Below are 26,132 nucleotides of genomic sequence, written 5' to 3'. Positions count from 1 at the left end.
AACCGCTAATTGGGCTTATGCCAATGGTGAGAAACAAAACTGATCAGCAAGGATAGCGAGCAGCTGCCTTGTTGTGTGTGTCCTGCACCCTTGTAGTGAATCTCAGCTGCGGCTGCAATGCTCTGATCAAGGCAGGTGGAAAGGCAACTTGCCCAGTCTCAGAAACTGTAAAGGAGAATTCAGACTTTCCTCTGGCTGTGGAGCTTGCAAAGGAAATGGAAATTTATTATTTTCCTCCTCCTAGGCCAGGAAACAGGTAGGCATGATTTACATGTACCCAGCAGCCAGACAGCATTTCATAACAGCTGTAGGGAAGAACACCCCCAGCTGTAGGAGAGGAAGAGCACACTAACCTATAAAACTGGATTTGCTCTGAACATGTAAGGCCAGGGCTTCTCCAAAACTGACTTGGAAAGCTGGGGTATTTTTAGATCCTGTTCTTCCACAATGGGGGAGGGTGAAAAAGGCACAGTCCCTCCTGCACACATAGTTCTGTACAAAACCCCGTGCTGCGGCTTATCACACAGCAGATACCCTCCAGGACGGCAGAGCACGTGATCACTTGGTCTCCCTTACACCCCCTTTTTGGTGAGGATCTGATTTATTTTTGTGACAAGAAACTTTCATTTCCTCTATTTTCTTGAGAAGGAAATATTTCTGGTAAAGCAGATTACATGTATCGAGCCATAGGGCATGCTTCTCTGTTCTAGAAGATAAAACCAAAGAGAAGTCAGACACTTTCTTCAACGGGACGATGGCATGTGATGGTACCCCCAGGTCAGGTGTATGAAAACTCACCTCTTCTGCTCCATCCCACCTATGTCGGAGTAAGGCAGGTCTGCTGAGAGCAACGTGGAGCCAAACCCATGAAATAAAACCCACACAGGAAACACTGCTTCAAAATTTCTATATTATTTACTTTAAGCAACAGTCCAGCTTCGTGAAATTACAACACACACTTTAAAGGATGAGATTTTCACCTCATGGTCAAGCACCAGCATGATCATGCACAGCATTGAGTCAGTTGTAAAAAAAAATGCCCTGTAATTTTTATTTATTTATACGATCCACTCCACCTTCACTGATTAACGTCTGAATAAATCCCCTCCTAGCATCAGGCCAGGCGGCTCTGGTCATTAGCCCTCTATTTGGCACATACCCTGCTTCGTAGTAGTCTAGTACCAAGATTATTTTGTTTTATTTTGTTAAAGGCAGCATGGTGTACACTAACCACTTTAAATGGCACAGCAGGGCTCAAAGGCATTTACCACATGCAGACAATGAATTCTTTTAGATCCCCCGAACTCACACGTGGAGGAAGGGACCACACTTACTGATTGTTTGCTGGCCTCTTTAACCAGGACTCTAGACCCTTTGTAAAGCTAAGGGGTTCTAAAAATCTCAGTACAAAAACCCGCTAAGCACATTTAGAACCAATCTACTCTCCTTTGAATTACATTACTATACTTCATAAAGCTTTCCCTCAAGTCTATCACTAGAAAACACTCATGTCACTTCCAGTAGATCTGGGGGAAACACAGGACAGAAGTGGAAAAAAAAAAAAAAAAAAAACAACAAAAACAACAAAACTTGATCTCAAAAAAGGATGGAGTACATAAAGTGCTTCTTTTAATGAAAGAAATTCGAGATGTACAGTCAGGCTCAAGTTGTGCAGTTCACAAGCATGGGGGAAAAGAAACAGACACGAGTTCAAAACAGTCAGGAAAGAAAGGAAAGGTTTAACCAAGGACTAGGCTGGACTTGCCACCAGGTGGATTTCTCCTGGACGGTGCAGGTGCTGGTGCTACTGGGCTAGGAACAGGTGCAGCAGGCAGGGATTTTTCTTCATTCTGACCTGGGGCAGCTTCTACATCAGCCTCAGTGTTTTCTAAAAGAAAAGAAGCTTTTAAGGTATTTGATGTAGATAATGAAAGCCAGAGGTTTCTCTGGCTTAGACAGAAGATCAGCCCCACAAAGTTTTCTCCAGGCTTACAAACACACTCAGAGAGTGCTGCTGTAATCTGCTGGCATGACAGACTTTCAGCTGCCTGAAGTATTTTTCAGAACTCTGATGCCTTACAGTTCAGTTTCAGGCATTCAAGAGTCACAGTCACTCAGCTACTATTAGGGGACCACAGAATTTATTTTTTTATGACAAGCAGCTACAATTAAGTCATGTACACAGTCAGTGTGCAACCACCCTAACAATTTCAACTCAATCTGAGCAGTTGCTGGAAACAAAAGCATCAGTGCTGGGAAGCAAGAGCTCAGATTCAAACTGCATTCCCAATTTCATAACTGGTATTTAGAGGGAAGAGTGTCTGACACACGCTTCTGAGGCTTCACACAGAACAGACTGGGGAATATCCATGCATGGGTAGGCTCGAGCCTTACATTCCCTGGAAAGCACATGACAGCGTCATCTGCTTTAAATACTTCGGAACAACCACAAGTGAAGACAGGACACAGGAGGAATTCTTCACAGGAAGCACTTTAGATACTCTAGCAAATAACTAATATATTAATTAATTGTCAATGAAGTAGCAAAGGACAGCAAGATCATTAGTACCTCATATTTCTTTTTATAAATTAATACAATCAGTTATGATCCAAAAGCCTAAATCAGCTCCACAATGTCTTCTGTTGCTTGGGGGTGTGGGTGCATGGCCAGGTCTGTGAATATGTATTTCATCTGCTTTTAGCAGATCTTAGTTTCATCTAATCAACACTAACTCTCTTTTTGGAGGAGTTGGGAAACATCTGCACATTCATCTTAACCGGTACCATCATGATTTTGCTCATCTTGATTATGTTCCCTCTCTCCCAGCCTTCTTTTCAAGAAGTCCCCTCGCAAGGCAGATGCTCAACCTCCTTGATCTTTTCTGCTGCCTTCCTCTGCCCCTTTTCTTTACCCCCACTACAACCATCTGGTCTTCACACTTCAGGGACTGCACACACAACGCAAGATGCAGGCATACTGTTACTTAGAGAAGCAAAACGCCATCTTCTTTCCAGTTCTCTTCCAGATGACATGCAACAATTTGTTGCCTTCCTCCAAACATTTCAAAGAATTTTCAGTAGTTAAACACAAGGCAGATCTTGAGAGTTAACTGCTGCACACAGCCAAACATGGGACTGGCATGGTATTTTCCTAGGTGGTTTAAGTTACTATTTTTTCCTACTTACTCATGCAAAGACCTTTTAATCTGCCCACTTTGTTGAGTCCTTCTGACCGTAAGATTTTTCTCACCATCAGCACATTGAAAGAGCTTAGCTATCACCAACAAAATTGGAGACTTCACTGTTCATTACCTTTTCCAGGTCATGGATGAAGACACTGAATAAAACTAGTCCAGTCCCAGCACCACTTCCCATGGCTCATTTTTCCAACCTGAAAAGCAATCACTAAACCCTACTGTTTGCCTCCTATTATTTAGCTATTTTCTAATCCACAGGAGATGCTTTAATCCAATACTGTGGCAATTTACTGTTGTTTTTGAAGTTATTTTTTTAAATAACTTTTGATGCAGGATTTTATCAGAAATGCAGAAAACCCACTCAAAGAACCTTATAACAAAGAACCCTAGCAGCTTAGCATAACCTCCATGCAGCCAGATAATTTACAGTATAGATCCTCTGCTGCATTCATTAACCCACGGGCACATCTGAACAAAATAGTTTGAATACGAAGTTTTAAGCTTGAAGCTTCTGCAGCTCAAGCATACCACTGCCTGCTTACTCAGCAAGCTGAGAACAACTGTGGCCTTGCCTGCTGCTCGGACAGCACTGAATGCTTCATTGTCTGTGCTTCAAGCAGACAGCCCAAGCACTGTGAAGTACTCGCCATGATAATCTGTCTACTGAACGTCGGACTTCACCTTCCAGTGCATCATGTAAAGGCAGTCACTGGTGACAGTCAATTAAGCACTGTCTAGTTCTCCTTAGCTAGTCACATTCATCAGCTACACAGCACTAACCCAATCACAGAAGAAACATGAATTACGAGCACAGGAGAATTTGTGGAAGTTTCCACAGCATGTTAGAGACTCATTTAGCCAGCTGACACACGCAGTAGTTCTTCCCACATACTCAAGGTATAGCACAGTTTGCTAACCTAGAAACTGAAGTGGTAAAAGGCAACAGGATCGGATCAAATATTGAAGTTTTTCCCTTATCAGAAAGGATGTAACCTGTCAGTCAGTTCACTAGTGAGTACACTGCAAACTATTGGAACCCTTGATGCACAAAAAGGAACTACAGATTCCAAACAGGAAGCATGAACACTTCTGCAAAAGGAACAACCCTTCTTCCCCTAGACAGACATGATTAATAAAAATGCACATCCCACCTCACACCTACATGGGGTTTTAACATCAGTTACATAGAGAAAATCATTTCCAAATGCAGAAGAGGAAACTTTTAATGATGGGAGCCTATTAAAAATCTATTTATGCTGTGAATTTATAAGCTGACAGCTTTTATTTAGAGGCATATTCATCCCATTTCAAACCCAGGAGACAGCTATGCAACGTCAAGTGCAAAATGACATGTGTAACAAGTGGGATGTTCACCATCCAGTGCCTGCCATCTCACACAGCGGGAATATCAAGTGGTGGAGTGAAACAGCCAGCTCAACAGGACTCTGTGCTCCATTAAGCTAAGATACCCAAATCTATCAAAGGGAGAGATTAATTTAGCTATGCATCTAGATTCTCAGTTGTCTGCCACATACACCACCTCCAGGAACCATTAACTTCCTACTCCTTTCCTAAGTACCTCCAGTGGAAGTTGAAGAGCCAAACGTGCCCACCATTTTATTTTGCTGTGTGTCTTCAAACATTTAATTTTTAGTCAACAGCAGACAACTCCAGTTAGGAACACTAACTTGGTGCTACTGTCCTATAACAGATTGCTTATTTAGTTATTTGGGAAACCACTTCCCAGCATAGATACACCCAGTGCTTGATAAAGGCTTCCTTTATTGTCACCTTCTGGAAACCAAAGGCCAACAAATATTAGACCTGTGAAAGTGGGAACCTGTAAGAGTCAGGAATATCAGTCTGTACTCAAAGTTTCAGTCAGGTGTTGCTAACCCAGGCAGCTGTATTTCTGCTGCCTCCAATGCCACCTCTTCTTGCCTCATCACTCCTTGCAGGCTGTCTTCTAACCCCAGAGTGAGCTGCTTTAAGCAAGTACCAGGAGAAGGAGCAGAACCCTCAGACCAGGGCAATTCTGTTATCAAACCACATTCTCCTACCTAAGGCACAAACTCTAAATGCCCACTAGGGTGCTAATTAAGATCAGACAGACAAGGGGAAGACAGACTAAAGCAGCCTTTATAGTTTTATTAGAAGCAGTGATGTTGCCGGAGGAGAAAGACTTATTTTGGCCAGAGATACCACTTAGAGGTAGTTAATAAGCACTCTGGAAAACCTCTCACCCTCCCAGCAGAAGTCTGCTCAGGATATGGAACTGCTAATAGCTGTAGCCATCTTCCACAGCTCTTAGGTGTTAGAAGTAACACGTAAACTACTTGGTCAACAACACACATCAGGAAGTAGCTATTCTTAAGGTAAATCTTAAAAAGGAGAGATTTCCACCCTCAGAGCAAAAAACACAAACAAAAAAAAACCCTTCAAGGTAAAATGTATGCTGCAAGGGGAAGTTCCTCTGTTTACATGAAGGGCTCAGTATGCATATGCACTTCCTTGGCAAAAATTAGCATTTAAAAAAGCAACAGGAACTTAAAAGCTAGTTAATGCAGATGCTTTCAGATGCAGTAGCTGTTCCTGCTTATTTCTGTGCATCAAGTGTTTGCTGTGTGGAAAAACACTATGGAAAGAGGTAAACCGCTGAACTAAGATCTATGAAGTTGACTGTACTATTTAATTGTAAACTCCTAAAAACAGAATTATAGTCTTTCAATGACTTAAGTCTTTGCAAGAAGGTACCCACCTTGCCTTCTAGTACTTAAACAAATCTCGACACCAGCTGCTGCTGGCAAAATAAACGAACAGGACTGTTCTTGTCTCTAACCTGATGACTAAACAGAGGCATTCTGCCACTGCATTCCATATCCACTCTTACCAACTTCCACTGAAGTAATGAGGTCATGATATTGATTTGATGGATTCCAGGGAGAACCCCAAGCTGTCTGTCTTGAGAGAAACCATTTGTATATCCCATGACCTCTTCTATTTCAACGGAGAGTAAGTACAAACTGTTCTACTGGAAGAGCCTGAAGGAGTTACTCACCAGAAGTTTCACCACCACCATCTCCTCCCTAGAAGAGAGAGAGGAACACGTTATATCTCATACTCCAAAAAGTATTTTTCCCCTACCTCCATCAAAAGGGTACTCAATACTCCGTGCTGTGGCCAGACAAAGCTGGTCAAGCGTGCTGCTCTGCCCAACGACACTCTGACAGACCCAATGAAGAACTTTTAGAGCACGAACAGGCAGATAGGAGAGCAGAGGAAGCAGGTATCAGAGTAGCATGGCTGGTTCTAGATACATATTTATGCAGATTAATACGATGGGTTTGTAAGCACTAGTTCTCTCACAGTGACTAATTTAAATTTTAATCAACTGCTTATTTACCTGACATACTTTTAAAAATTTAAACAGATAGTACCGAAGTAATCTTGATGACCTGTAACATATGGTACACTTGTTGCTCCCATACTGTGAAGGATGCAGGTGTCTTACAGCACAATTATATACAGCATCCTTCATCAGGCAGAACTGACAGTAACCAGATCGTTGCAATTGCCAAGCCGTAACGACAAGAAAATCATACTCAAAAAAATTAGAAATATTTTGGTGTTCCCTCCTTTCTTCTAAGCAAATCTTTCCAACACCAAACATGTATCTGTTAGCAAGGTCAAGAATATTTGTTCCATCCAGGATATTTAACTTTTTTTTGTGAAACATCAAGAAGTTTTTTTACAGATAAAGTTTACTTCATTACACAAACAGCTAAACATTCTTTTCATACTCATTGGGTTCAGACTGTAACAACACAAAGATACAGAAAGTCCTCCAGCAGCAAAGGCTTCTCAATGGCATGAGGTTTTATCTACTTCCATAGACTTAACATTGTTAATTACACAGTGAGCCCGCAGTCGTTAGGGTATTAGTACACAGCAATGCATGCAAATACATCCCCTTAAATCTCAGACTGGGCTATAGTACATTAGTTTCTGCTGATTGTAGCTTTAATCACTGCACAAAATTAAAGTATTCTGCATCACAAGAATCCTGTTTGCAAAGCTGAGAACCACAAGACAGAGTATTTAATACAATTAAGTAGAAAATAGAATTAGACTAAAGAGTTTACTTTTGTTTTCTGTGGTAGCAGCTATAAATTTTATCTTGTATTTGCTAAATTGGAACAAGATATTTTATGCAACTATGAACAATTCTGTGGCTCATTGAAGCTATTAATAACAAAATGGGTTAAACTGATGATTGATGCCAGTTATCAAAATAAAACTTGCTATTTATAACCCATAAGGTTATACTCAAAAGGTATCTATACAAGATTTAAGTGGTGATTTACCTACAAAATTCTGTTCTGGAAAACCTCTCTTTAGGTTTAGGCTTATGTCTAAAGCTCAAGAGGTTTATTTTTTTTCACCTATGAAATTTGGTTTTGCAAGTGCAGTCTGTTCCAGGTTTCACTTTTTTTCTTACGTTCAGAGGAATTATTACTTTTTGTCCTGTTTTTGCTATTAACTATAATCATATATCAATCAAAAGCCATGTTAACACTATAAATTATGCTCCATATTGCTATCAAGTAGTTTACACAGAAAATAACACTTCTGATAGTATTACTGAAGAGAGTAACAGAAATAAAACAAGCATTCATGCCACTGAGGGGCGTGATGATGTGATATGAAACCAAGTCCCTTGTAAGTCAATAAATCCACACAGTTCAATGTAGGTAACTATTGTTTGTACAATCTGTTAAAAATAATTAAAACAATTAATGCTAAAGTGAGATCTCACACCGCTTCATTACTGTCCATCAATAAGAAGAGTTAAGGGCTCTAGAAAGTACTCCTTTGAGAAAAATCCAAGCCTCCACCAGCACGCTGTAAGACTATCCTACAGAATAGAGAACCTTCAGGGCAACAACAGGTTTGAGAATAAGACTTTGAATTCTGCAACCATTTCAACTGAGCAACTATCAGTGATAAAGCAATCACATACAGACAGCAAAGTGTCCCCTTATCAGGCTCTTTGTAGTTCATGTACTGACCTTTGGATCTACAAAGTCTCCATAGTTAGCATCAGTTGAGTTTCTTCTTTGTGGTCCAGAGGATTCACTGTCTTCTCTGATTTCACCTGGCTTAGTCCCTAGAAGCAGAGATTGATTCTAATCAGGTTGCAAGATTAACTTACTGGGAAAGCAGATGAAAACTGATGTGGTGCACTTCTTCTGTAAATGACAGCTTTACCACCCCGAGGTTTGTCCTGGGTCTTTACATAGTGACTCACAAATTACAATTGTATGGCTGCATCTCGTGCAGGGTCCCAAGGCCAGCCCTACTGGAAATGCTCTGTAGAAATGGAAGTTTAACTCCAGCTGCAATCACAGCACAAAGCTAAACTTCCTCTGATTGATCAAGATCAGCAATCATCCACATACTAAGAAAGAAGTTCATCCTATTGTAATATGATTAATCTGAAGATATCACATCCAAAATACATTCCTCTTAGCTATCTGCTTGCAACACCTATGTCCAAGACACACAATAAAAGGTAATTTTGAAAAAGAGTTTGAAAGTAATTCAAAAAAGAAAAATTCCCATGCAAGTAGACATCATTTCTAGCCCCAAACTACCAAATAGGAGGTTAATTCAGGTTTCCACACACAGACACCAGCAGCTCCAGGCCAATACCAAGAATGGATTAATGCATGTCTGCAGAACTAGGAACAAAGCACGACATTCTTACCCGATGATTTAGCCCAGGAAGGTGGATTTTCTTCAGGAGTTCCAAAGATGCTGGATGCCATTTTGTTCCTTCGCACGGGTTGTTCTTTTGGTTCGTCAAAACCCAGAGAAAAGTTGGACCCGCCACCAGGAGGGCGCAGCACTCTGCAGAGAGATTCAACTTTACAACCTTGGGTCTTTATAATCTGCATTACTGAGCAGCACTCTAACACGTAAAACAAGACTAATAAGCTAAAAGATCATTGTTGGCTCTTGTAATGGGCAGATAGTTGCATGGGCTACATTCTGCCTAAATGGGAACTACGTGAGACGACTGTGTTATGCACTGGCTCTTAATAAATGCCACTGTTACGTCTTCAGTGCATAACTCAACCTATAAAGCTAAATTGCTTGCCGGCATTCAGACAAAATACTACATCGCCACTGCTCTTCTTTGGTGACATTTATCAAAAGCAAAACAAAATACTCCTGTATCCTACTTGTGTCCTTGCTTCACTTGGTGTCAACAAGAGCTGCCACCAGTCTTCAGTGTCCGACCAAATTAAATATGTATATAATTATACAGGCACACCAGAATCCAGCTTTTTTTAGAGAACCCTATGAAGGCAATTAATCTTCAAATTGGCAGCACAGCAAAGACTAAAGTTTGGCACATGAGTAAAAGTGCTGGTTGCATCACTGATGACTGGGCTATGGCCTCTATCTGGATTTGTTTCATCAGAAAAACCCTTAGGCCTGCAGCGTGCTACTGGACTGAGCTTAAAGAGATTTGAGCACACCAAGAGAAACGTGCTTTCAAGACACGCAGTGCCCTCAAAGGAAGAGCAGAACAAGCCAGGGAAGGTGCATACTCCCTCTTCTTTTCTAATAGTTTAATTGAGATGCAATACAAAAACACTTCTCCAGCCTAGAGTACTCAAGACAATGGCAAGAAAAAAATCACAAAGGTGTTGGACGTGAATATTTAGCGTTACTAAACTAGCTAACTGCTTTTTGTTACAAAATTCCTTTCCAAATATATAATTAATAATGCTCAGGAGCTAATGGGAGGATCCCACTATTGTGTAATATGCTTTATGAATCCAAGAACACTTTTGTGATTTGCTGCTTCTTTCTGAATTAAGGGATATAGTATAATGGTCTTGAATCACTTCATTACCTTTTTTCCCCAGAGGAAATGTCCCTGTGTATGTATTTTCTTGGTTGCATCTGTTACACTTAATAATTTGAAGAACAGATTGTTCAAAAAGAGGGCTCATCCCCTCATCTTACGTCACCTCATTTTACCACAGCAGTGAAACCAGTATTCTCTTAGCAGCATGGCAGTTTCCACAGAAGGTCTTAATGAAAGTAACAGAAAAGGCAATTGAAGCAAAAAGGCAAATCACTCAAACTGCTTAAGAGAAGCAATCACTTTTGCCAATCCAAGACAAAAGGTTGACAGGTTTTATTAGAAGCTTCTCTCGACCCCGAGATGCTTTAACATGCTTCATCACAGCTACAACTCACACTTCAGGCAATGAAGTGTTCTGAAAATTGCACCTGATACCCAGGGATGTGCACTGAAAATTCATCCACGTCCAGGAAGCACTTGTCAAGACGTTTTTCTTTTTTTTTTCCTCCACCCCAAAGAAAAAAAAAAAAAAGCTACAAGCGAACAGGAAGCATCTGCTTTGTCAGGCCATAAACCTTACAGAAAAGGCAGCTGCCAAGGCTCGGTGCTGAAGGCGAGCCTGCCCTCGCTGCTGCAGCATCCACCGGCACCCTGCACGCCTGCCCAAGTGCCCTGCATCCCTTCCCTTCCAGCCGGACTTGGCAAGTTTTCTTTGTTCCGAGCAGGGCCACGGCTTCTTCCACGGCGGTGCTGCCTCTCCACTCCCCACCCAGCTCCCCTCGGCTGTGGGGTGGGAGCCGGGGCAGGGCTTTGGGTCCCCCTCCCCGACCCCGAGGGTCTCCCAGCCCGAGCAGCCGCCCTGGGGTAGGGGGTGGGGGACACCCAAATCCTTCAGCGGGGGGTGCACGAGGTGGGGGGGCCCCAGAGCAAGACAATGGCGCCCGCCCCCGGCCGCGCCCAGCCTCAGGAAACCCCCGGGGCTGCCCCCACCGAGGGGCCGGGGAGAAAAAGGGGAGACAGGGGGGAGACGGGGAGGGGGAACGGGGCGCGGTGCCCCCCTCCCCTTCCCTCGCCCCCTCCCCCGGCTGTGGCTGCGCAGCGCGGAGGGAGTCGCCTCCCTTCTTTGTTAGGAGGCGGCTGAGGCAGGCGGGAGGCCCGGGGTGGGTGTGGGGGTGGGAGCTCCCCCCGCCCCCGGCCCCACACGAACCGAGCAGACACCGCAGGACGCGGCCTTAGCCCCCCGGTACCCTCCTCGGACCCCCCCGTAGTCGCCGGGACCCCCTCAATTCCCCCATTCACCTCCGGTGGGTGCCCAACGCCCCCCTCCCCTCAGCCGCTTCCCCCCCCTCCCTCGAGGCTCTAACGGGACGGGGGAGCCCCGGCCCCCGCCGCCCCAACGGTCCCCTAACGGCTCCCTAACGGTCCCCAGGGCCGCCGCCGAGCCCCGCTCCCCCGGCGGACCTGGAGCTGTTCCTGCCGCTGGGGTCCATGCCCGAGAAGGTGGTGGTGGTGGTCATGGCGGCGGGCGGGAGGAGGTGGTGGCAGGGGAGAGGGCTCCGTCAGGAGGCCGGCGGGAGGTGACGGTCCCGGGAACGGAGCGCGCCCCTTCCCCCCTCGGACCCTGCCGCTGCTGCTGCCGGTGACAACTGCAGCCGCCGCCCGCACCGGCCGCGCCTTTTATAGCGTCCCCAAAGCCCGCCCCCTGGCGTCTTTCTCATTGGGCGATTCAAATTCAATCCTCGGCTCCCATTGGACAATGCCTTGCCATTCTGCCCTTTGGCCCGCCTCGCTGTCTATTCCGAGGAGCCTGGGCTCAGCCTTAAAATCCCATTGGTGAAGCAATACGTCTGCTCTCCGGCGATTGGCTGCGCCTGGGGTGGTGGCGCCCTTTGTTGATGATTGGCGGGAGGGCGTGTCGCTCAGAGGAGGCGAGCTGCGATTGGCTTAGCCGCGCGTGAGGCGAGACAAAAGTCTCCGCGGCCCTCCCCTGGCGGCGGAGGCCGAGGGCTGTAAGGAGCAGCCCCCGCTCCCCCCCTCCCCCCCCCCCCGAATCACCTCAGGAATCCCCTCAGGCGCCCACCCCGGCGCCCCCCAGCCCCTCGCCCCCGTCCCCAGCCAGGAGGGGACCTGGCCCCCGGGAGCTCGGTTCCCTCAGAGCACAGCGCAGCCCCCGAGCCCTGGAACAATAGGCAGGGAGGCCACGGAGGTGCTGAGGTGGCCGGGTGGGGCTGAGGCGGCTCCCGAGCCTGCTTCCACCGCCTGCAGCCAGCGGGCGGCTCCGGCAGGGCCAGCCCCAAACCCCCCTCAGCACATTTCGGAGCTGAGGGTCGGGCTGGTCCAACGAGGCTCGTGTCCAGCCCCGCTGCCTGCACAAAGCTGCACCAAACCCACCCTCAGCTCGGTGACTGAGGCCCTCCCGAGCTCCACTTTCAGCCACCGACACTTCCCTGGTCACTGCTTTTACCCCAAACCCAACGCACCAGGACCCCGCGCTGAAATTATTGCAATTAGCGCTTGCCTAAAGGAGAGGGCAAAAACACCCTTGCCTGTTCTAGGCATCCCTCCCAATTTGCGCTCATAATAGCTTTTAATGCCCTCCAAACACTTGTCTCCAAATGAAAGTTTTCTAAAAATATGTAATACGTGGTTTTTGTCTGAAAACTGCAAGCTCTAGAGGATTGTGCTGCTCTGCTCTGTTTACAAAATGAGATCAAAGTGACTGAATTATCATCACCTGAATTATCATGCCTTAACAACTCAGGAAAGAGTTGAATGCTCAAGCTACACAAGCAGGGCCATAGTATTTTATTTTTATATAGGATCTATAAAAATGTTAAAAAACAGAACCCCACTATCACTACTTAGATCCCCAGGGAATTCTGTCACATCTTTCAGGAGGTGGATTAAAGGGAAGTTTTAAGCAAGATGACACAGTTGTCTTAATTCTATTATCCCTTAGGGTTGGGCATTAAAGTCAAATGATACCTACTTGCAAGCAGGTAAGCCTCTGCTCTCTCGGGAACTTTCAACAGTATTTTATGATCGAAAAGCTTTCTATTCCAACCCACAGGATCTGAATCTTGAGTTTGAAAACTGTTGTAGCCCTGAGACATGCAGAGCTTTTTTTTTTTTTTTTTTAAAAAAAAAAAAGTCAATATGAAGGAAAACCCGTTCCCTCTGACAAAGCTAGTTTTAAAATACAGCTTTAAGATTCTAAAGCTTCAGTATTTCCAAGGGACTCCACTGATCTCAGAGGTGCTGAGACATTTGTGGCTGCAGGTTATTCTTTAAATAAAAGCTGCTTTGCCAATTATTTACCCATAACAAGATCAAGGGCTTTATGAAGATCGCTACAGAAACTGGGCTTGCAGTCCTTTCCAGGATGATGACATTTGACCAGAACAATTCTCAGCAGCTGTTTGAAAACCTCAGAAACCAAACAATTCCACCTGTTGCTGAAACTCATCGTGCAATGAATGCAAAAAGCATCTGGAAGTCTGAACAACACTCCAGGAAATGCATAGCAGGGCTGGGCAAGGAGAGATGCCACTGGCTTGTGAAAACATTCAGCTTGATGATCCTCCTGTGGCCAAGAGATTTTTCTTCATACATATCTGCTATTTGTGACAAAAGACATTCTTTTTCCGAGCACATCATACAAAAGAGGTTTTGACTCAGTCTCGTCTTCTTCCATCAGTTCATTCATAGCTGTAAGTAGGAAGTAAGCCTCAGCTTGTAATTTCTGTTACAGCTGGATTCTGAGCAATCCAGGCTTTGCATCTGAAGTGATGTGTGGTGAAGTTCAGTGGGATACAGGTATTCTACAGGTGCCAAGTTTGTCCTACTGAGCAGACGCTGTATTTTGCAAGAGTTGTGAAAGTTGCTTTGGTGCTTCTTTGCATCTTCAGGTAAAATTCCTAACAGTAAGCTGCAGTTTGGGAGGGAGGTTTGAACCACAATGTCCAGACTTCTCAAAGCTGCAGAGATGTAGTTCCAAACAACATAAAAAGCAGAGTGATTCCTGCTGCTTTCTTGTCTGAGCATCAATTATTACCAACTCTGGCAGTGTACTCCAAAAAGCACTGTTGTTTAGTGAAAAACAGACATCCATCACTGGAAGAGGAAATCAGTATCTTGACAGATTCCTTGAGTTCCTTTTATTCCATTTTTGTCTTGAGTTTGTTTGAACTGCAAAATTTTCTTAGGTAATCCTACAAGAGGCCTTGCAGGGTATCACATCTACACCTTAGATTCTCCCTTTCAGCATCCAGTCCACGAAAAACATCACTAAATCCATCAGAAAGGGTATCCTTTGCCTCCTTTTCCCCCATCCACCTGGAGAATATTCCTTTCCTAATGAGCAACAATCTTCTTAGTACTTTATTTGGGCATTCACAGGCTTAGTCTTTCCCCAGGACTTCGAAGTCACCCTTCTATCAGGATTAATCCTTTGTCAAAACCTACAGCTCCTCCCAAAGTCCCCATTTCCCCTGCAGCTCCTGGGCAGCTCACACTTCTGCTCTCTTTCTACCACGCCAACCCTCATTACTTCTAGGACCTCTGCTGTCGGTGAGCCACTACTTCAGCAGCCCCACCAGTCCTAATTTACGCCTCATGCATGAGCTAAAGTTCTTTTTCCAGGGAAAACCCTGTAAGTCCCTCTCTCAAAGGGACTTAAAGCATTTTATAAGCACTGAGTAGGCCTCCCAGCATCTCCATGTTAGAGTAAAACCATCAGTCCCAAACTACCAGTGAAGAAACCAGGAAACCTCTGAAACGAAGGATCTTGAAGGCCAACCAAAGGCTGAAAATGTACCAAATCCCAGTCTTCCGTCCCCTATTTATCCTCACATTCCTACATCTTCACCATCAGGGACAAGTGCTGTACTACCAATTAATTATGACATTAAGTACCAAAAAAAGATAAATTAGAGGATTAAATTATTCACTAACAGAACACATTGCCAACAAGTTCACAGCCAGAAAGAACAAGCCTCAGTAAGCCACCGACTGACATGTATTAGGTCAGTGGTAATACAATTCAAAATAATCCAAGTTATTTCACTTTTTATCTTTTTTTGTTGTTGCTCCAGAACAGTCTATCACACAAGCTGATATAAGCATACTGAGAAGAGGCCACAATCTAAAACTCTAATAAAAGTCCTCCAATTTATTGTTCACTTTCAATAGGAAGTATTATTTCTTTGGGCCAGTCACATTACACCTTTTCATTAATGTTGCAGTGATGGTCACAATAGAACCTGCAGACAAAGCGACAGCACTTGGATTACACTGCTTGACTCAGATGTAATGAGGGGAAGGTACTAGAAAGAAATACTCTCGTGAAAATAATGTTTGACCATAACTTCTGAGGAGATGTTGCATCTGTTTTGATACCACTGTTACCTTGGAGCAGCAATTATTTTAGTACTGCTTCAGAGAATTTCTTTCGAGAACATCTCCATATGTCAGTGCAGGAATCTCTCGTTACCACTCGGAGTATTTCCTTACAGCCTTAGCAGTTTAGCATATTCCATTTCAGAAACACCTTGCACTTCTAGAATCCTTTTTGAATCAGCTTCTCAGAGCACTAAATACTGATGCTCACAAATGCCCTTTCAAATGGTTATTGGCCCCATTGAGCAGGTAAACTAAGGTGCTGATTTTCAGGCATTAACTGTAGAGGGGTTCCACCAATATCAGCTGTGCTTTCAGTTCATTATTTATTGACCCTGTACATAAATGAAAGTGTCCTTCTTTAGGTTCCATAGCCCAAAACTTCTGGATACATCTTTTTAAGTAACTGGAAAAACAAACGACACTTGTGTCCATTCCACAACTGACACTGCAATTGTTTGCCAGACTGAAGACACAGTGTACACACAAGGCAAGGTCTTATCATCCACAAGGACTTGCTAAACTCTTGTATGCAATTATGACTTCCATTTTTTCATTTAAAAACCACATGAGGAACATTAACTTAATTGCATGGCAATCACTTTAGAATATGATATTTGAAAATTGTGAGTAATAATGTAATTTGCCCAGGCTCTTGAAAGATCCCAGCTGTTTAATAAACACGAAAAACTTACCTGTCAACTAGTGTGACAAGACCTCTTTGCCAGTTTTCCTTTATCCTCTGACATGCGGACTTCTAGTAAGTCCACTGGGCTACTAGTGTAAACACAAGAACTGTTAGAAATTAAACCAGGGCAAGCAGCTAAAAGAACTCCAGATAACTGGTTCCAAGCTCATAGTCTATACCCCTGTACTTAACTGCAGTCACCATCTTACAGAAACATCACTCAGTACTGTTAGAAGAACTTTCAGGAACATCAGGAGCCAGCTCAGACGAAGAGCAAAAAAAAATTCTCACTTTTTCTAACATCTGAGTGAAAGGATCAATACCTGTCCGTTTCTTTCAATAGCCTGTTGCTAAATACTACAGGAAACTTCAACTTATGGTGAATTAAGGAGTATTTCCACAGCTGCCACGTCAATTCAATGTTACAGAAGTCTATGTTTTTCTTATATTTTTTCACAGAGGAATTTTGGTTAGCTAGTCACAATTCATGTTAAGTGGTCTCTTTTTATTAACAGAACATTATATTTACAAGAGGCCTGCACCTAAGTTAATGACAGATCAAGTACCATTGTATGAATTTATGAAACTAAGACATTGTTTCTGAAAGCATGCTACTCAATACCTGTCACTTGACTTTTATTGCCTCGGGAAAAAAAATAGACAAGATACAGCAGGGAATTTTTAGCTCCAAAGTCTTAACTTGGGTTGAAAAAGCTGTATTTAAGGAGACCTCACCCCTTCTTCCGAAACTAAAGCAAGTCCAAACATCTTTTTTGGCCAAAAAAGATAAAGACAACTTTTGCCTGGGAGAAGTCCTGGCATGACATCAAGTTGAAGTAACTTTATACAGTGTTATCTAGCCAGGTTGAAAGCCAGAGATTCTAAAGCCAAAGAGGAATGTATTCCATGTCTAACCTTCGAAAGGTGTTGAAACAGATCCACCCTACTTTTTTCTTTAAACAAAAGAAACTTTTTCCAGGCCTTTGTGGCTCCGGATATGAGAACATTTGTTTACAAGAGGCAGTTTCAACCTTGCAATGTACCACGAAAGCCTACAAGATAAATACCAGAATAAGAAATAATTTGCTTAGCAATAGAATTATCTAAAAATCAAAACAATGGCATAGAAAATGACATCCTTCAACTACATAGCCAAAAGCAACCTATCAAGAACAGATATTTTTCTAATGTCTATACTAGATGCAATTAATTTAACATTAACTATGTTAAAATTGCAACAGAAGTCAAACAGATCATCATCTATCAACTAAAGGCATAAGCCCATCATTTTGCCACAATTTAAGGATTTCCAGATCCTGCAGGTACAGGCCTGCTTCGTGAAGTAACTTCTATAAAAACTACCACCAGAAGGTAAACTCTGCTAACAAGTTAATACCAAAAAGAGCATTAACTACTGCAACTGCCACAAAAATATTAGAACATTCCTAGGACATTAGAGAATGCTCTCCATCTGCTGAGTAGACAGTTGTATAATCTTTCACGAATGTCCATGGGTTACACCGCAACCTCTAACATCCCCCATGAGAAAACTCAAGAACAACAGCCCTGTGGAAAAGACTCATGAAAAAAAAATCATGGTCACTAGCTCCCAGTCCTTCAAGGGAGGCGGCCTTTTCCCCTTTCAGGCAGTAACACCACAATGGTAAATCAGAGCTTGGAATCTTCATCACCATAGCTGAATACACCCAAAAAAGATAACTCAATTTTTTATTTTTGCTTTACATTTCCAAGCATCTCCCATTCGATACCATGGTAAACTGAATGCTTAACAAAATGATTCGCTCTTTATAACTTAATGTTTACATCAAAAGGCATTCCAGTACAGAGTTCTAAATATGCTATTGTAACAACAATATTGGCGTTTCTACTAAAGACTGACAAAAAGAGCTCAACCCAAAGCTGTAATAAGGTCCAGTATTTTGCAGTTTGCCTAATCAAACATTTTTGGCTTACAAGAACATACACAAAAATCAAAAGAAGAAAAAACTGACTTCTATTTCCAGTTCAGTTGCTGGCTGGCTGAGTGAGAAGTCTCAAGGAAGCCTTTCATTTTCCAATAGTCTTCCTACTGTAAAAGGGGATTATGCTTATTTACTTACCACATAGAAAACTGAGACCTGAAAAGCATACAGTGCTGCAGAGAAAGAACTACAAGTTCCGAAGACTATTATTTCACAGAAAAATAAAGAAAACTGGTTATTTTAAACAAGAAGTTTATTTAAACAACAAGACGCTTTACTTGAAGGGAGAACTATCTAGGATTTTTTTTTTTTTTTTAAGAGTAATTTATCCCTACTTAAGACAGATTGCTCTACATGTAACAGCTACGTACAAAAAAGTTATAAAATTGTCCTTGGTTTTACAATGATAAAAGAAAAACATTGAAATTATCCAATCAAACAAGGTATGCAAGGTTTTTGTTTTTAAACAGTGAGAGCAAAATAACTTACTGGAATATAAAGATAAAAGTAGAAGGAGCATGCCACTAATGGAGCCAGGGGCATTTTCACAGAACCAGTTTGTTTTCCCACCCCATCTCCATTAAATGTTGATCAAAACATACCATTGGCCATTTAGTTAAAAAAAATATGCATTATGTCTGTGCACATACACCAGTTACTTTATGTACAATAGAAGGAATAGGAAAAAAAAAATCAGAGAGAGAAGAGAGAAAACTATACTGCAGTAGTCAGATGTGGCTGAACCAAGTCTCATTTTTCTAATTGTGAATGTGTCGCCTGTGGGAGCACAGTTCTGGACAGGAAAGTAGCAGGTTCTTTTTTTTTTTTGTGTGTGTGTGGTTTTTGTTTGTTTTTGTTTTTTGTTTGTTTTTGTTTAGTAAACTCCTCCTGTTTGCTGCTGGAACACATCAATTGTATCTTCATCCTCCATTTCCAACTATAGCAGAAAAAAGAAAAAAGGCTTTCAACTACTATAAGCTGGCTTGTTTTCACATTTCCTATCTTCATGTTTATTTTTTATGAAACTTATCCAGCCCAGCCCCGCTCCCCTCATCATCATCATCACTTTGTGCATTTAACCTACTTCACCGTAATTCAAAAGCAAAGAAATGATGTGGGAAAAAAATGCCAGTGGGTAACTTGCCCTAGAATGAATTCTCATATGTAACTTCAGGGTGCATTGTATGACTCCTAATTGTTGCCTACTTTGCCATTGCATCTTCTTTCTCCTATTTAAATCCTCAGTTTACCTTTGAACATTGCCACAATTTCTCTTTGCTGTTGTTGTTCAAATGTGCAAATGGCTTCAGCTACAGCACTAAAAAAAGCAGACTATAATTAAAGCCCCTAGCCCGAGCAGGCAGTAAAAGAGCATCAGAAATCACAAAAAATTAAGAACATTTTACATGGTCAACGATGTAACAAACTGCCAGTGAGGAACAGCAGTACTTCATTACTACAATTCTCTTTTTTTCCACTGCAAATTTTGCAGTTGACTTTCCTAGGATGTTAATGTTACCTCCTGACAGAATCTGTGCCAAGACAGAAAAAGTTGCTCCAACTACCATGAATTATATTTCTAAACAGTCTCAATTTCTGCTCCAGGAAATCAAACTGGTCTATGGCATTTAGTGCAGCTATAAATAGACTGATCCTTAGCTTCAGCATAACATGGATGGAGAAAAAAGCACCCCGCTGCCTCAATTCGCAGCATTTTAAGTTAAAAAGTTCCAGAGATTGTGACCTGAAGAAGCACATTCATTGGAGCAACCGCTTAGAAAATACAGATCTGCCATAAATCTTCTAAAAACAGGAGTCCTTTTTTCTGTAATGAGTGGTTCTAAAAAGCATAAAAAATTGTAACAGGTTGTTTAAAAGCAGCTACATGGAGCAGTAGATAAAAATAATCAGGAGTCACAGTGAAATACTCTGTTGTTGGAATGGCCTTTGTTCTACCAAATCATTGATGACCCAAACTTTACAACACTAATGTTATGCTACTGAAAATTACTTTCATGCTACAAAATTCAAGTTTACAGTCAGGATCTCTCTTAAGAGCTGGGCAAGCTTTTATAAAAATAAAGCTATTGCTTCATGAAAAACTCAATTCTTACCTTACTAATTCTTATCTCAGAGCTGTGACTCAATAAAGTGACAGTCTTACAAGACTCACCATCTGCTAACATTGTACTTCATCTTCTTATTACTATAGTGATACAGGCTTGTTATTCAAACACAGAAGTCGTGTAATATAATAATTCTAAACTAATTATACCAAAATAGTGGTAAAAGATCAAGTTCTACTATTAGTATGTATAATTACGTAAAATTTTCTATGAAACCTAAGCATCAACTCCTGGAGTAAATTCCAAAAACACTTTAGTTTTGCTTCTGTTGTTTACCTGTGCAGGTGTGTCTGTTTCATTAATTGGCTGCCCATCGAACCGGAATCTGATTTGCCTCATTGACAACCCCTGGACAAAGAGAAGCAACACAAAAGAAAGTAAGTCTCGTGTGAAAATACTCACTAGTTTTCTCTTGAACTCATCACTGGAATTGCAGCATGATCGTTAAAAGCCGCCATTCATACTGCGTGATACATTTTTCACAGTCCCCTCATGCACTGACTTGAAGGCATTTCACTACAAATCCTTGCAATCTGTTTTGTATTAAAAAGTTGCATTGCGTCCAATTACTAAGGAAGCAGCAGTGCCCCACTGACTGGAAGTTAAAATAAAGCAATTCCTAGTACACAAGTTTCACCCCAAAAGCCAAAATGTTTATAGTGCTTTTTAATAATAAGTAATTCACTTAAAGTTAGATGCAGAACTTCGGATAACAAACAGTTATAGTCGATACGCCTTTTCTGATCTTCCCAAAAGCAAAGGTATTCTAAAACATTTCTTCCAGGAAAGCAACCACCATCTATTAGTCTGAAGTAGCACAGAGTAGCCAGTGGTAATTTTTTTTTTTTTGACCTCAAACAAGAAACCAATTGAATGATTTTTTTTTTAATACAGAGCTGAAGGGAACTTTCCAAAAAGTTCATCTTCTAAATACCAGAAACTAACTAATGGTGTTTCAAACCAGCATTTCTACCACATACACTCGTCACTCTGCTGACTTTTTCCATCCCTCAGAGGGCCACTACTCCCTCTTGCTGGAGCCAACAGATTGCATAAGATAACTACGTAGCAATAATCCCTTCTTCCTAAGGTTCAAATTCACAAGTTTATGAAATCCGAAGATATTTCAGAGCACACTACATTCTGCAAAGGAGGGAGGAAGTCTGAGGATACAGCCGGAACTGAGAACTTTCCAGACCTCCTCCTTTCCCAGTTATATCTACTCTTTCTGAGAACACCTAAAGATCCAGGAAACCTGTGTGGTTTTTAAGTAAATCCAATGTATTGCATGGTGCTGCTCTGGCACCTCTGGATTAGAAAAGACCTCGTTTAGCCATGCAAGAGCAGATATAACACGCAAAATCAAACTTAGCGTAGTTCATCAGGCAAAAACCTAATGAAGAATATTATCAGGAGCAAAATTTCTGCTAAGACTTCATAGCTCACAGTAAAATGCCTTCTTCCAGCGTGCCTAAGATTCTGCAACGTTCTCTCAGAACATCGTGTGGTTTAAGAAAGCCATGTGGCTAAGTGTCATGGCAGCAACACATTTTCGCACAGCAACATTTGGCTTGAGCTGTGTTCTCAGACATTGTGTTTCTTAAAATATATATATTTCCCATCCCGAAAGCGTTGGTTTTTTTGCAGGTTTTTTGAGAACTTTATGAGCTGGATAACTGCTAACTGAAAAAAATACTGAAAAGCTGTACCTTTGTGACATTAGTATTCACAAAAAAATGCATATATTTAATCATTTTTTCCAACATAAAATAATCATAAATGGTCTTGATCTTCTAAACATATCATTCGAGGTTTAGCCACTGCCATCTTAGGTCTACTACATGCAATACATGATTTTATTCTCGAAAGCTGCTAAATTCTCTGCTATGTACAGCTTCTACCTCTCCAAAATCAAATCTAATGTTCACTGCTTAAGGACTTTAAAACTGGGCATGGAGCATTAGGGACATGGAGCAAAATGCTTTTAAACAAAGTTTGAGAAGTAGGAACCTCTGAAATAAAATGTAAAGACAAGTCCACCTCCAGAAAGAGATCCTTTGGATGCCTAACTACTTAAAAATGTAATCATAAAAAAATATCTCCCATTCTAAAGATCTTTTTTCCTCCTCTACTTAACACTTTCTTTTCTGAGTAGAAACATGAGTGACAAGTTTTAAGATCTTACTTTTGCTTGTATCCAAGTAACTGAACTATTAATGATATTTCTCATATCGCCTTTCCTAAGACTTCACAAATAATTAACCAGGCCTTGGCCTCCCAAAAAGACAGATTTAACTGCACTATACGCTTGGAAAAAGAAATACAGAGTGATTTACATAATGTAACAAGTCTATGACAGAGAACGGAAAAAAAGAGCCCACAGCCTCAAACACTCACAAGTTTACCCCCAGAACACTCATACATGAACATACTCACACATTCAGTGAGAGATGATTTTCCCTGTCTTAATTCATATCACTATCCTACTGTGACAAACCAAAAAGGTTTTACCACTGTGTTTGTGAATTAGAATTTGCTTTTCTGTGTGGTGAAACAGTTATGTCAGTATAAAGGTATTCAATTCTGCTTTTATTGTATTTCATAGCATTACTGAATATTTGCCTTAATTTTTTTATCCTGTTTCAAGACCTTATGAATGAAATACTAAACAGAGTTACTTATTTGCAGGTACTTTTAAAACTTGCAGTAACTGTCTGCAGCCTAGCAGGCTGGCTGCAATTGCCACCACACCAGCAAAGTACATTTTTTTTGTCCCTCAGAGGACTAATTTAACATCTAGACCACATGAGAAAAAACAAAGCTCATCATTAAGCATACAAGTTCGCTCCCAAGCTAGACATTAGAAAAAAACATGAAACATCCACTGATATCCTCATCTTGATACAGCAACATTGAGCTAATAAAATTATAACCCTATGGCCAGACCAGTAAGTTACTCAGTGTTATAAAAATACCTCAGATTATCACTCAACTCTCCTTAAGTTCTTACTGCAGGTTTCTAACCCACCCTTTCCATGCTGAAATTTTGGAGCAGTACAATAACAGTAGCCTCCCAACAGCCTACATCTATAATGCAGATCTCTCGAAGATAACAACGGATCTTTATTTGACCCATTTCCTGTCACAACTCTTGTCAGTCCGTTCTAGAACAGATCCCGATAACAATTCGCTATCCACTACACAATTAGTTTCTGTTAAGCCTTTATCATTTTGCATATTTACAGAGGTTTAAGACTTTGCTATCTCTATGGAGATCACCTCTCCCCCAGACACTGGTTCTCCTGATGTTCATACAAGAACCGTACCTGTCGTTCACAATAGGCTTTCATTAGTTTACTAAGTGGTGTATGCCTCTTAATCTTAAACTGCACCACAGACCCATCTTGCCCTGCCACCTTCAGATTAATGTGGTCATTGTTTTCAGTCTTCACTCCTTCCTGTTGAGGAAACAAAAAAAAAAAAAACTTTTTAAAAAGGTACGAAACAAGAAGTTAACATTTTATCAAAGTGCAACAGGTCATTAAAAAGGAGGAAATAAAATTATTATAGCTGCTTACCAACTCGAAACTTTGAATTAGGAAATAAAGGTCGTTGCTTTTTATTTGGGAAAAAAATAACAACAAAAACCCCTAGCAATACTAGTTGTCACTCTTGAGAGGGGTTATTATGCAAAGTAGCAATGAACGGTACTACACCGGCAGTTTTACAATAAAGTTTCTTTAAAAAAAGTTATTTCTATCAAGGGCATGGTAATAATCAACACTGCAGCTCCCAGTCGACGGAATAAAAATATTTATGTTATAGTAATATACCAGGAGAAGGCTCTTTCTTGCTCCGTCTCAAACTTTTTCAAGTCTACGAAGGCACTCCTCAAGAAAACTTTCAGACACTTTTAAAGGCCTGAAAAAGCAGCAAAGCTTTCCCTTTCAGCAAGCACTCCGCAAAAACCTCTCCTCCACCAGCACCCCGACTCTCCCGCTTCCATCAGGCGGCAGGATTACAGCCGGGCAGCTCTCCTTCCCAGCTCGCTGCCCGGGCCGGGGGGGAGCAGCCCCGTTTTCGCCCGGTGCCCCCCGGCCCCGGCAGCTTTTGTTTTCTCCGCACGAAGCCAGCCGGGGCCGAGGGGTCCCCGCCATGTGTCACAGCCCCGCACGCCGCGCTCCGGCCCCGGGGCTGCCTCCTGCCTTCCGCAGCTTTCCCTTCAAACCTCCTTTTAAAAAACGGGTAAAAAAATAAATAAAAAATAAGAATTTTAAAGGAATTAAAAAAAAAAAAAAGAGAGAGAGAGAGAGAGAGAAAGCGACCCCGCAGTGTTTTTTTTTGTTTTTTTTTTTTTTGCTAGTTGCGAGTTCTCCCCGTGCGTTTTTTATTTATTTATTTATTTATGTATTTATGTATTTTAGCCCCGAATTCCTGCAGTTGCACACCGAAGCTCCACGCGGCCCCCTCCGGCTTCGTCTCCCCCCCCCCAAACCGCCCCCAACCCCCTCAGGGCCGGGCGGGAGCACAAAAGGGGCCGGGAAGGGGCCGCCGGGTGCTGCCCCCCCCCCGCCCCGGCCTCGGGGCTGTCGCCACAGGGGATGCTGCGGCCTCGGCGACCCGAAGGGAGCTGGGAGGGACGGAGGGGGGGGGAAGGAGGCCGGATCCGGCCCCGGGAGGACGAAAAGGAGGAGGAGGAGGAGGAGGAAGGCAACGGCAGCAACCGCCTCCGGCCCTGCCTCTCCCCCCGCGGAGGGCGGGAAGCTGCCCGGATTCGCCCCCCTCAGCTCCCCCCTCAGCTCCCCCCCCAGCCCCCGCCGCCCTCCCCGGGGATCCAACGCCCGCCCCGGGAGGCCGCGGCCCCGGCTCCCCTCAGGCGGCGGGGCGGGAAGGCGGCGGCCGGGGGCTGGGGGCGGCAAAATGGCGGGGGGACGGCGGGGCCCCGGCCTCGGGCTGGGCCAGGGCTGGGCGGCCGGGGCCCGGCCCGGCCTCGCCGCCACCGCCGCCTGAGGGGCGAAGTGAGGCGGAGGGGAGGGAGGGGGGGGGAGGGAAGGGAGGCGGAGGGGGGCGGGAAGGCGCCGGCCTCACCTTGGGCTTCTCGTCGGCCATGGCGAGTCGGCGGGGTCCGGGCCGCTCCGAGCGCCTCACAAAGGGGGGGGACGGAGCGAGCGAGCGCGGCGGAGGAGAGAGAGGAGAGGAGAGAGAGAGGGAGGGAGAGAGAGAGAGAGAGAGAGGGGAAGGCGGGGGGGGGGGAGGGAGCGCGCACGCACAGCCGCGGGGCCGCGCCTTGCCCCGTGCGTGCGCGCGCCCGACGGGGCCGCTCGCCCCCTCCCCCTCCCGCCCGGCGCGGCCCCGCCGCCCATTGGGCCCCGGCGGGCGGGAGCGGGAGGGGGAGGAGGGGGGGGGGAGGGGGAAGGGGGGGGGCGGAGGCTGCTGAGGGGAACGGGAGGGAGGGGGGGGAAGGAGGGAGCGCGCGCGCGCCCCGGCCGTTACATAACGCGGCGGGAGGCGGGGCGTGCGCGCGCCCCCGGCGGCCGGCCCGCGCTGCGTGCGCGCGCCCCTCCCCGCCCCTCCCCGCTCCGCTCCGCTCCGCCCGCCGGGCCCGAGCCGTGCGGCGGGCATTGTCCTCCTCAAAATGGCCGCCGGGCCGCCGCGCCCCGTGTGTATGTGTGTCCCCCCCACAGCCCCGTCACAAGCACGCCTCAGGGGAGCCCTCGCCTCCTGCCTCGTGTCCCCCCCTACACACACCGCCCGTGGTTCTTTTGAGGTGGTGGCACGGGGCCCGGCCAGCCCCGGTTGTCCCCTCAGGGGCTGCCCTGAGGTGCCCGACGTTCCCGCCCAGGCCACCACAGCTGAGAAACG

At 43.9% G+C, this 26,132-nt stretch overlaps 2 protein-coding genes across 2 annotated transcripts; both read right to left on the bottom strand.

The window, feature by feature from the left end:
- Positions 1-1,607: 1,607 nt before the first annotated feature.
- JPT1 (Jupiter microtubule associated homolog 1) lies at positions 1,608-11,713 on the bottom strand. Its single transcript, XM_084298276.1, has 5 exons — positions 11,539-11,713; positions 8,965-9,107; positions 8,267-8,364; positions 6,256-6,283; positions 1,608-1,888 (listed from the first exon to the last, which is right to left on the bottom strand). Exons 1-5 carry the CDS (start codon positions 11,592-11,594, stop codon positions 1,740-1,742), a joined length of 474 nt encoding a protein of 157 aa, XP_084154402.1. The 5' UTR covers positions 11,595-11,713; the 3' UTR covers positions 1,608-1,739.
- Positions 11,714-18,379: 6,666 nt separating this feature from the next.
- SUMO2 (small ubiquitin like modifier 2) lies at positions 18,380-25,515 on the bottom strand. Its single transcript, XM_084298284.1, has 4 exons — positions 25,359-25,515; positions 23,597-23,728; positions 20,547-20,618; positions 18,380-19,081 (listed from the first exon to the last, which is right to left on the bottom strand). Exons 1-4 carry the CDS (start codon positions 25,377-25,379, stop codon positions 19,019-19,021), a joined length of 288 nt encoding a protein of 95 aa, XP_084154410.1. The 5' UTR covers positions 25,380-25,515; the 3' UTR covers positions 18,380-19,018.
- Positions 25,516-26,132: the final 617 nt, after the last annotated feature.

This window comes from Netta rufina, assembly GCF_964035555.1.
Source record: "Netta rufina genome assembly, chromosome: 19".
Lineage (NCBI taxonomy): Eukaryota > Metazoa > Chordata > Aves > Anseriformes > Anatidae > Netta > Netta rufina.
The sequence above is the reverse complement of the archived record's forward strand: the minus strand, read 5'-3'. Positions and strand labels throughout refer to the sequence as shown.

Bases quoted from the DNA above. Each gene is read 5' to 3' on its own strand.
- JPT1 (XM_084298276.1), bottom strand. From the start codon at position 11,594: ATGACCACCACCACCACCTTCTCGGGCATGGACCCCAGCGGCAGGAAC. The intron at 8,365-8,964 runs GTAAGAATGTCG...CTCTGCTTCTAG, and splicing joins TTCCTGGGCTAAATCATCGG to GGACTAAGCCAGGTGAAATC. The intron at 6,284-8,266 runs GTCAGTACATGA...TCTCTCTTCTAG, and splicing joins GAGACTTTGTAGATCCAAAG to GGAGGAGATGGTGGTGGTGA.
- SUMO2 (XM_084298284.1), bottom strand. From the start codon at position 25,379: ATGGCCGACGAGAAGCCCAAG. The intron at 20,619-23,596 runs GTACGGTTCTTG...CTCTTTGTCCAG, and splicing joins AAGCCTATTGTGAACGACAG to GGGTTGTCAATGAGGCAAAT. The intron at 19,082-20,546 runs GTAAACAACAGA...TTTCTGCTATAG, and splicing joins AAACAGACACACCTGCACAG to TTGGAAATGGAGGATGAAGA.